The 11,708-nt window shown below is 33.4% G+C and overlaps 2 protein-coding genes across 7 annotated transcripts in view; one reads left to right on the top strand and one right to left on the bottom strand.

The window, feature by feature from the left end:
- Window positions 1–635: 635 nt before the first annotated feature.
- Window positions 636–11,708, bottom strand: part of PARPBP (PARP1 binding protein) — a 67,138-nt gene continuing 56,065 nt past the window's right edge. For 4 of the 6 annotated variants that reach the window (XM_077846100.1, XM_077846099.1, XM_077846101.1 and 1 more), the window contains 2 exons: window positions 4,580–4,715; window positions 636–3,946 (listed from right to left, as the gene is read on the bottom strand). In XM_077846100.1, the coding sequence (XP_077702226.1) occupies window positions 3,606–3,946; window positions 4,580–4,715 (477 nt within the window). In that variant the 3' untranslated portion in view covers window positions 636–3,605. Of the gene's footprint in view, window positions 3,947–4,579; window positions 4,716–10,584; window positions 10,702–11,708 lie in introns of those variants that run through there. The other 2 variants (XR_013350876.1, XM_077846103.1) reach the window with 2 other exon arrangements.
- PMCH (pro-melanin concentrating hormone) lies at window positions 2,088–2,920 on the top strand. Its single transcript, XM_077844426.1, has 2 exons — window positions 2,088–2,369; window positions 2,714–2,920. The coding sequence occupies exons 1-2, from the start codon at window positions 2,121–2,123 to the stop codon at window positions 2,918–2,920; spliced, it is 456 nt and encodes a 151-aa protein (XP_077700552.1). The 5' UTR covers window positions 2,088–2,120.

Genomic DNA, 11,708 nt, shown 5'->3' with positions numbered 1-11,708 from the left:
CTGATATTTCCCACACATTTCTTCTCCCTTCCCTTATTTTCCCTTTCACTATTATTTATATTCCCCAAATGAATGAGAACATATAATGTTTGTCCTTCTCCGACTGGCTTACTTCACTCAGCATAATACCCTGCAGTTCCATCCACGTTGAAGCAAATGGTGGGTATTTGTCATTTCTAATCGCTGAGTAATATTCCATTGTATACATAAACCACATCTTCTTTATCCATTCATCTTTCGTTGGACACCGAGGCTCCTTCCACAGTTTGGCTATCGTGGCCATTGCTGCTAGAAACATCGGGGTGCAGGTGTCCCGGCGTTTCATTGCATTTGTATCTTTGGGGTAAATCCCCAACAGTGCAATTGCTGGGTCGTAGGGCAGGTCTATTTTTAACTCTTTGAGGAGAAAAGGGAACCCTCTTACACTGTTGGTGGGAATGTGAACTGGTGCAGCCACTCTGGAAAACTGTGTGGAGGTTCCTCAAAAATTATTTTAAAATTATAACAATTAAGACTAGATTTGGCAGTGAAATAAGAGTTCAGAAAGAAACCCACATGTAGAAAGTTGATATACTACAGAGATGTCAGTGCAGATTAGTGGAGACAAGATGAAGAAATGTGTAAGGACCTCAGGAAAAAGTAAAATTGTATTTTTATTCTACGTCATATACAAAATTTCAGATGAATTAAGAATTTAAATGTAAACATCAAAACATTTAAACTTTAGAATGTATAGATATATGTTAATGATCTCGTAATTGGAAAAAAATTTCTAACATGTTGAAAGTACTAACCATAAAGAGAAAGAAAAATAAATTTAAACAATAAAATTTAGCAGTTTGATTCACCAAAAGACACCACAAAGGGGTTGAGAAGACAAGTCACAAAGTGAGAAAAAAAATATTTAAAACACACTTAACTAACAAGGAATAATATCCAGGATATATAAAGAATTCCCATAATCAATATGAGAAAGACAAACCACCCAAAGAAAAATGGACACAGATTTTTTTTAAAGGGCATTTTATATAAGAGGAATGATAAACATCTAGAAAGACACTCAACTTCTTTAGTTCATCAGAGAAATGCAAATTAAAAGGACATTAAGATACCCAAGTAGTGGTTAGGACTTGGAACAATGGGAACTGTCAAACCTTGCTGGTGGGAGCTTTAATTGGCTACTACTATTCTGTAAATATTTTGGCATCAGTAGAGCTGAATATGTGTATTCCAGGACTCAGAAATTCCATACCTAGGAATATACTGTAGAAAAAATTTTGCACATATGTACCAGAAGATGAATAAAAGAATATATTATCTTACTTGGTGGGGTCAAAATGAAAAATTATAGTTAAATGTTTAAGAATCATTACAACATATTTATCCAAAATTGATATTTATGGGACATAAAAATATTCTCTTCATGGACTTCTTATTCATTAATTGTTAAATTCATTAATAAATATAATATTCTTTTGTAAATGCAGAGATAAAACACACCTCACAGGTCAACTTTTGATATATTAGGAATGACTTTTTGTCCACACTGACAGGCATATATACTTTAATCACCAAAGACTAAACTGAGCATTTATGTAAGAAAATCCTTTTTAAAGATTCTTTCAATTTAGTCAGGATTAAAAAGTAAATAACACTTAGTTAGTCAGGATTAAAAGTAAATAACACTTTTATCTTTATCAACTTCAAATAAAATAACTTTAGTTTTAATGTCATACTTAATTGGAAAATATACAGAAGAAAACAATAAGAATATGGAGAGCCTGGTGTCCTATGGTCTTCCTTAATAACAATCCATTTTCAAGAGACTGTAATCTACTCAACAGAAAGCATTCTACCAAGGATCTTAATCGGATTCTGAGAAAATTCAGACTCAAAATAAACAATATGCTACTAAAACCAAAACAATGTAGGTATTAGCAGCTATACAAGGGGTTCGCCTCTATCTGATGAGTCATTTCTAAAATGATGAAAGTCTAGGTCTTTGAAGTGTTTTCTATTCAAGCTGGAATATATATAAGGTAGGAATCACAGAGTAGGTTGAGAAATTTTTCTTCATTTTACATACCCTTACTTGACTCGATGCAAACATCAAACTAAGAATGGCAAAAATGAGTCTTTCTTCCTACCTATTAATACTAACTTTTTCTCTGTTTTCTCAAGGCATTTTACTTTCAGCATCCAAGTCCATAAGAAATTTAGAAGACGACATGGTATTTAATACATTCAGGCTGGGGAAAGCCCTTCAGAAGGAAGATACTCCACAAAAATCAGTTGTTGCTCCTTCTCTGGAACAATATAAAAATGATGACAGCAGTTTCATGAATGATGAGGAAAACAAAAATTCAAAGGTGAGTAGCATGTGATTTATCCTTTCTCTGATGGAAATCTGAATGATTTTTATGATATCTTTGAAAGTAAGTTGATACTTTTATAAACAGAAGTATATATAATATAAACAGTCACATTATGCTTTAGGACAACAATAAAATTTCATACATATCAGGTTGTTCTTCCACTCTGGACAATACTTCTTATCCACAAGTTTTTTTCCCAAAAACTTGTATCTAACGTATTTTTAAAGAGTCAAAACAGTGCAAAATATCTCTGAACTGATCAATGAGAATATTATAAATATATTATAGTTCTATTACCAGTAAGGCAGCTAAAACACAAATCAATCTTTTCTTTACAGAACACAGGCTCCAAACATAATTTCTTAAATCATGGTCTGCCACTGAATCTGGCTATAAAACCTTATCTTGCACTAAAAGGATCCGTAGCTTTTCCAGCTGAAAATGGAGTTCAGAATACTGAATCGACACAAGAAAAGAGAGAAATTGGGGATGAAGAAAATTCAGCTAAATTTCCTATAGGAAGGAGAGATTTTGACAGTGAGTAGTCTTTTTAAAATTCAATTCTTATATCTAATACCATAAAATAGAATTCTGAGTTTAACTGGATTTGGATCCAATCTTAACAAAATAAAATAAGACCATGGTTTAATTACACTTGACATTAAGTGACCCCTGCCAAAGATGTGGGGCTAAAAAGCATTTAAGAGTTATTGTGATTTTGATTTATTCAGAATTAGCTGTATTAGACCCATTCTCTCATTTCTAATAAATTCTGTGTGATAATAGTGCTTTAAGCAATTTAAACTTTTTTTTCCCTCCAGTGCTCAGGTGCATGCTGGGAAGAGTCTATCGACCTTGTTGGCAAGTCTGAAACCTGTTGGACCACATCATCATTTCTGAAGAAAACAAAATCATTTAACTGTCTGTCAGAGAAAAAGCTCTTAACATTACTATAACTTGTATTATGTTAAATGTCTGCTTTAAAAGAAGTTATTAAGATGTATCTGTAGCCTAAATGATATGCTTTATCTGTGCATTAAACTTTGTGAATATTCTGCATAATAATGACTTACTAGTGTTTTTTAAATGCTTAACATACTAATCTTATATACACTTCAGACTAATATAACAAAGGATCACAACTTACACCTTGATCTCTTAAAAATTAAGTAGATGCCCCTGGTGAATGGTTAAATATACACAGAAATCTAAAGCACATAAAAAACAAATTCATAGCCTAAAAAATTGAGTTAACTTTGTCTGGCCAGTAATCAATTTATTCTTGGCCGTACACTTGTTATTTTTTGCTACTCCGACTATTTTGCCACACAATTTATTCTGGAAATTGTTTGATGTCTTGGGTATCTTAACATTTTTATGTTGCGCTGGTTCATTTTCATAATCACAGAGATTATTTTTATCATCTAAGTCCACCTGTTTCCTTTTTGAGCTTTTACTTCCTGTCTGACTACTTGGTTTTCTTGCTACTTTTTCACTTTTACTTCTGTCCAGATGAACATTTCCAGAACTTGTTCCAATTGTTGGCCTTCCAACAGATGAATTTACACCTTCTGTTATGCAAGATGAAAAGAGGAAAGAAATTTTATAATATTTAGTATTATTCCATGTGAAAATTTTACAATAAACTTTAAAAATCACTAAAGAATATTTAAAATTTTGATTTATAATCACATAACACTATAAATTACATGATGAGCAAATACAGCTACATTACTATCCCATTACTTTTCATTTTACCATTTACCATATCATTTATTATCCTTCCAAACTACAAATATTTGTTTTGTTTGAATGCATGACAAGTTATTTCTTAAATACATTTACTTAAATCAAACTGTGTCCTATTCCTCCTAGATTCATACTTAGATTTAACTTTTTAAATAAACCCAGGTCTTAAAAATATAAAATTTTACATTTTACATTTCATACTTTGCAAAACAAAATCTAGTTTTAATTAAGTTAAAACCAATGTGGGACGCCTGGGTGTCTTAGTTGGGTAAGCATCTGCCTTTGGCTCAGGTCCTGATCCTGAGATCTTGGGATCAAGTCTGCTTCTCCTTTCTCCCGCTGCTCATGCTTTTTCTCCCTCTCCCTCTCAAATAAATAAATAAAATCTTAAAAAAGAAAACAATTAATACACTAGAATTAAATAGTCATTTAATTACTCAAATAAGTTCAATTACCAGAAAAGTCATTTTCCACGTGAAGGATAGACAAAGGCTTTGATGCTGAATTAATATCATTCCATTTATCCTTGCTTATTGTGCAGTCGTCTTTGTAAGTACAAGTAAACTGAGATCTAATTAAGGTTTGCTTCATCTAGTAACAGGAAGAAAGAAGATTTTGCAATTTATTTTATTTGATTTATTTTGATTTATTCTTTTTATCCAGATAGAAATATATTCTACAGTAATCAAGATATAAAAATTTCCCTTAAAAATTTCATTATGCAATGGAAACTTTTAACCCTTGATGTTTCATAGTTTACAATCGCATCCATTGTTACAACTGGCATTTTTGTTATTTTTAGTAATACCAGCTTTATGCAAACTTTTTAGTTTTTGTAAGAGTTGAGAAAAATCAATTTTAGATTCCAGAATATGTGACTACTTGAATATTTAGGAAAATAAGAAAGATGATTCAAATATACCATTCTAGGAAGATATGACCAAGTGATTGAATGGTCAGATATTCAAAATAAACTCTTGCATTTATCTTCAAAGATCATAAGTAGGAGAAAATCAGAAAGCTAAATTTAATTCTTAACTACAAAAAAGGATGTCAAAAAAGTAGCTTTGGTAATGTATTCTGCAAACATAAAACCAGTGGCTGTTTTAGGGATAGAAATTAATTTCAGAACAAAGTAATGTATATGGATAATGCAAATTTCAGTAATCATAGCTGATGTGTAATGAAGTCTAGTTATCATGAGGAGATAACTTCAAATTGAGATGTCAAAACATTTTCAGAAATAGATGTTTAAATTTCAGATAAATGAATAAAGAGGACCTCAACAATTCAAAAACTTAACACTTCAAAACAATTACATTATGCTGAACATTACTTACAAAATATTGGTTGATACAGTTCATAAAGTATGAAATAGCACTTTATATATTTCATATTGACTAGTTTAATATTATATTATACATTCAGAAAGATTACTGTATTAATCAACTTAAATGTTTGCAAAAATAATGGCAGTGAAATTCACAGGCTTCAGTTTAAAAGAAATTAAATTAATCCAGTTGCTTCATAAGAGCAAGTGTTTCCAAAGGGCACCTGGGTGGCTCGGTCGGTTAACCATCCAATTTTCTATTTCAATCTCAGCGTCCTGAGATTGACCCCCAGGCCAGGCTCCATGCTCAGCGAGGAGTTTGCTTCTCTCCTTCTCCCTTTCCCTTTGCCCCTTCCCCCATGCTTTTGCTAGCACCTATTCTCTCTAAATAGATAGAAAGAAAGATAGATGATGATAGATAGATAGATAGATAGATAGATAGATAGATAGATGATAGATCTTTAAAAAAAAGGCAAAAAGCAAGTGTTCCCAGGATGACAAGTTTTATATCCTTCTGACAAATGGTATGTCTATGAGAGTTCCAGTTCCCAGATCATTAAAAGTCATGTTTAATTTGCTTCAAAATTTAGACAACTGGAGTTTGATAGCGTCCATTTTAAGCACAAAAATTCACAAAATTGAAAGAAATGTGAAAATGTAAAAAATCAAAAACTATTTTAAACAATACAAGAGAGTAGGCTCTTGTTTATGGATGACGGATCCTGAATCTATATGAATATAACTACCACTATACAGTTTCCATCATGAGATGACCTAAAATATAACTAAAGGGTTTTTTTTTAATTTTTATTTATTTATGATAGTCACACAGAGAGAGAGAGAGAGGCAGAGACATAGGCAGAGGGAGAAGCAGGCTCCATGCACCGGGAGCCTGACGTGGGATTAGATCCCGGGTCTCCAAGATCGCGCCCCAGGCCAAAGGCAGGCGCTAAACCGCTGCACCACCCAGGGATCCCATAGCTAAAGGTTTTAACTAGACTTTTTTCTGGACTTTAGTAATTCCAAAAATACAGAATTAAATCAAATAATAAAGCTATTAAAATAAATTTTGTTAATAAAATGAACTTTATAAGTTTATATTACATCACATTATTACTATGTTATCAAAAACCTTTTATTTCTATCTGCAAAACCAGTACTGTTGAAATATCTTTAATATTATCATTATTATTATCTGTGACATCCCACAACATATCTTTCATTGGATCAGAGTTACTGCTTAGGGAAAATTTTAAACTTATTGCCCAAAATTAGTTATAAAGAGTATGGTAAGCCCACGAACGCAAATGAATGCTAGGTGACTATCACTTTCATAGTACCCAGACGGTGAATGCACCTGTGAGTGGCTTGGAGGATTCTAGCATCCCACCACAGAATCTGTATCAGCACTACCCACAAAACACTCTAAATATAAATACAATAATTATATATTTAGTACAAAAAATTGACAAAACACAAGAGACTCCTAACTCTGGGAAACTTACAAAGGGTAGTGGAAGGGGAGGTGCGCGGGGGGATGGGGTGACTGGGTGATGGGTACTGAGGGGCACACTTGACAGGATGAGCACTGAGTGATATACTATATGTTGGCAAATTGAACTCCAATAAAAAAATATACATATAAAAAAAGAAAATTGATGTTTTCTCAATCTCATGGTTCGCAAAAATAAACATTTCTTTAGAAAGCTGTGTTATTTTTAGTAATTTTTGACGTAAATACAGTGACAAAATAAGTGCATAGCCCTCTTTATACTAGATTTCCTATCTTCAGGCCTCCTAGAGAGAAATTCGTGAGCCTCGGTGACAGTAGGGTAATTTCAGAAAACCAGAATTATAAGGCAATGGATTTTTAAAATACTGAGCATGAATTCAGATGTGAAAGGAAATAGTTAACCACTTTATACACTACAAAAAATATCACTTATAAAAATATCAAAACCTCAGAACCACAACAGTTCTATGGTAATCTTGGAATACTTATGTCCAAAAGAAGTAACTAAGTAGTTACATTGAAGGTACTTGTTTTTCTTTTTGTAAGAAATTATATATGGGTTTTCTTTTCCCTGCCCTTACAAAAATTTCTTTTTTTTAAAATCAATTATGACTTAGTTCCAACTATGTGATAGGCACCCAGAATATTAAAGAGATTACTAGGATGACTCTTATAATCAAGACATTCTACTTATAAAACCTGTTGTTGACCTGCTGCTGGAAGAAATAATAAATAAATTGGATAACAGACTCAAGACTGAAAAGATGTCAGAAAGCTAGAACCATAAGTAGAAAATAATAAGATGAAGATGAATGAGGATAACCAAACTCCTATATTTAAGATCAAAATATCCATTACAGATGATGATGAGGAAAACCTGACTTAAAAGTAACAAATGAAAAAGACCTAGAGATTTTCACTGATCATGCACAAAAAGATGCACAATGATGTGATGGGAAAGGAATCAGATTTGCAGTTAAAAGAACTGCCTTCTAATACTGGCCCTATCACTTATAAACTAGATGATTTCAGGTAAACCTCTAAACCTTTCATTTATCCACAAATAGGAATAATATTTATTTCACATAACTGTCAGAATTAAATACAGGTAAAAAAAGGACTATATAAGTTCTAGAGATCCATGTAGACACCATGCAATTAATTAATGCAATAACATATATGGGGATAATTTTTCTGCAGAGTAAGAAATATGTTAAATTGGATTCCTCAGGACCAGGCCAGCTCTAAAATTATTCTAGGAATGCCACTCAAAAACTGAACTTATAATCAGCATCTTCATTTTAGTTATTGAAACAATACAAAATGCACTGGCTTGTATTCATAATTTAAAAGAGATTGCTTTTCCTTTGTTCATAAAAGTTGAATTTTTCTGCACAAGATTAGTGGCTACATAGAATTGAGATTACTTCCTGTTGTAAATCTTCCAAATCTTTCTGTGTATTTGATTTGGAATCACAAACAAGCAAAACAATTCCCTCTTGAAAGTGCTTTTGAAGTACTAAACAACTAAGAATAATGTCCAGATTCATACATGGCTGTTAAAATCATTTTATGTTCAAATCACATGACAGAAAAGGATTGAATGTTTTCCTTTGTAGAGTGATTTCCCCCCTTTGGAAAGATTTCTATCCACAGTAAAATTGCAATGAACTTCAAACTTGCCAAGAATTGGAAAAGTCCTTTTGCCACAAGCTCTTTTTAAATTGGAATTATTAGTAGGTTCCCACTTTGAGGAAAATAGTACTTCACATAGGAAAGCCTGACTCCTGTTAAATCAAAACAAATGAGTCAAAACACCAAAAAGTGGCAGTCATTCTCAGAGTTAGTTGCACTAAGATAATGAAAGTGGTAAGCCTCATTATGCTGATAAATATATCAGCAAGTTCGAAAAAGGAAATTAAATTTAAAAAATTATAAAAAAAAAGAAAAAGTAAATTATTCTCAAAATACATAGGTAATATATAACTGAAAATAAATTCTAAATTTATCTTTTCATATATTATTATCTTTTCAAAAGAACAAATTTGCTACCCTTAATGGTATATGGATTGTAAATGCATCAAATAATTTCTTCGTCAGTGAAATTTCACTTATTTTGTTAAGAAAGATAATAGTAGCATTACTACACACAATAGTAGCAAAAGTAGTAGCATTATTTTTTTATAACTCTTCACTATAATTACTATGCCTTTACTTATTCTTTGGAAATAGCATGACGTCTTTGAAGTCTTATACTTGAATACAAACCCTGCTCTTTTACTTACTAACTATAAGACTAGAAAATGATGCCTTCTAGAAGTGAACAAGGATTAACTGGAATGAAGGATATAAAATGCCTAATATAACACTTGACACTTTGTAGGTACTCAATAAATGCCAATTTATTTCAGCCCAATGAATTCAACTTTAGTTTCATTTAATACAAACATCCCATTTTCATTCTACTGAAAAACGCTGCTCACTCTCTTAGTCTTTGCTTAATGTCACCTTCTCAAAAAAACCTCTACTGAGCATCCTATCTATCCATTTATTTATTTATTTATTTATTTTTAAAGATTTTACTTATTTATTCATGATAGACACACAGAGAGAGAGAGAGAAAGAGAGAGAGAGAGACAGACAGACAGACAGACACAGGCAGAGGGAGAAGCAGGCTCCATGCAGGAAACCCAATGCGGAACTGATTCCGGGACCGGGATCATGCCCTGAGCCAGAGGCAGCCGCTCAACTGCTGAGCCACCAGGAGTCCCTGAGCATCCTATTTAAAGCCAAAACACACACAAAGGAACACACTCTCCTTACTCCCTTCTGCAGCTTTATTTCACTCCACAGCACTACTAACCTTCTAATGCTCCCCGTGATTCACTTGTTTTGTTCATTATTTGCCTCTCCCAACTAAAATGGAAGCTCCATGAATGAAACCCTTAGTATGGCAACTGGTGACCTGCTCTGGCCCTCCTGCGGCCCTCCCCTCCTTACTGGACTAGCCTCTTGCTCTAGGCTCAAGGACTTACAGTTTATGGCGAGGGTGATGGAGAGTAGAGTGTGCACACCTCTTGGTGGAGTGTCCCTGAGTGTGGCACAGAATAAGGGTTGAAAGGGGATCCAGGAGTGGGCCAATGACTTTTGTTTATATTCTTGTATCCCAGCCCTACAAATATTTGGGGAAGACCTGTCCATGAGGGCAAGGTTTTTGTCTGTTTTGTTCACTACCCTATTCCTAGTGCCTAGAACATTGTCTGGTACCCAGGAGGCATTTAATAATACATGTTGATGAATGAATCAATTAATAAGTAAAATTTTAACAGTATAACAAGAGCAAGAGGAAGGCATGAGGGAACAGAGACATGAGTAAGCAAAGCTTAGAGAAAGAAAGAGACTTACAGAATGGATTCTACTCCTTAACAGAACGAAAGGAAACCATGTGATACAGAAATGAGAGAAGTAGATGGGCAAAGAACAGCTAAATCACTCTGAGGACAAAAGCTTTGAGATAGAAAAACATGTCTAGACAAAGTAAACTCCTCTATTCAACAGAATGGTGATGCCATTGGGTAAAGGAACAAGAGAGATGCATACACACAGGGAAAACCTACCTCATATTTAGGTACTGAGAATTATGCATCTGAGTCTGTAGGCCCTATTAGATCCACCGTCCCTTTACGGGTCTTAAATAGTCCACCTTTCTCAGGTTCTCATGCACATAATAAGCCCTACAAAAAAAAAAAAAAAAAAAAAGAAAGAAAAAACTATTCCTTAAAACCACAAAAGCCACATTTTCCTTAACCTTGCCTCATACTATTTATTCACTTATTTTCTACAACTACCCAATATACAGTCTATACCACTGAGATAATCTAATACTTTCATCAGGTTATGTGCTCAGCTTGGAAGTCTCTCTTCCATTCTATTTAAATCTTATTCTCATCTCTCGTGGTCAGAGCACCATTTCCTTTACTTATTGGTCTCTAGTTATTTCTTTTGTGGTTATCTAATCCACCAGAACTGCAACTGTTTTTATACTCTGCTAGCCACATGTAGTATATCCCAGGACCCTGGGATCATGACCTGAGCCGAAGGCAGACACTTCACCGACTGAACCACCCAGGTGCCCCATTCTGTGCCATTTTATGTGCCGCAAATGGATCCTCAAAGGACTCAGACATTTTCTGTTTCCTGAGTCTCTAAGACTGGAACCCATATGCAACTTTATATTAGTAAGAGAGACCTCCCGTCTGTTCCCTACGTCTTCTAAGTATCAACTGATATAAAAGGACCAATTAGGCTTTGGGAAAAAATTACAATCATTTTATCTTCTGGAAATACCATTTCTTTCCTATTTTCTCCTCTCCTTCTGGGACTCTAATTGGGCACATTAGACATGTTAGACTTTTTCTAATTTTTCTAACAACCTATCTTCAAGTCTAGTTTTGCAACCTAATGCTACATCCAGTCTACTATTAAAATCAAGTAATGAGTTCTTAATTTCAGATAATGTTTTTACAGTTCTGGAATGGCTTCTATACAGTTTCATAGATTTTAATTCTCTGCTGGAATTCCCCAATTTTTCATTCATTTTGCCCTTCTTTTCCTAACTTTTACATATCAAAAAATATTCAATTCCTTGTCAGCTGATTCAAATATCTGGATTATCTGTGCATCTGCCACTATTGTTAGTTTTCCCTCTTAATTAAAAGACAAGACTTCCTATTTCTTTTCA

This window comes from Canis aureus, chromosome 13 (assembly GCF_053574225.1).
Source record: "Canis aureus isolate CA01 chromosome 13, VMU_Caureus_v.1.0, whole genome shotgun sequence".
NCBI lineage: Eukaryota > Metazoa > Chordata > Mammalia > Carnivora > Canidae > Canis > Canis aureus.
Note: the sequence above shows the minus strand (reverse complement) of the source record. Positions and strands in the feature narration are given on the sequence as shown.

What these genes read in the sequence shown, in the direction of transcription:
- PMCH (XM_077844426.1), top strand. Translation starts at nt 2,121, where the DNA reads ATGGCAAAAATGAGTCTTTCTTCCTACCTATTAATACTAACTTTTTCT. An exon ending in AGGAAAACAAAAATTCAAAG is followed by an intron (nt 2,370 to 2,713) that starts GTGAGTAGCATG and finishes TTTTCTTTACAG; the next exon opens with AACACAGGCTCCAAACATAA.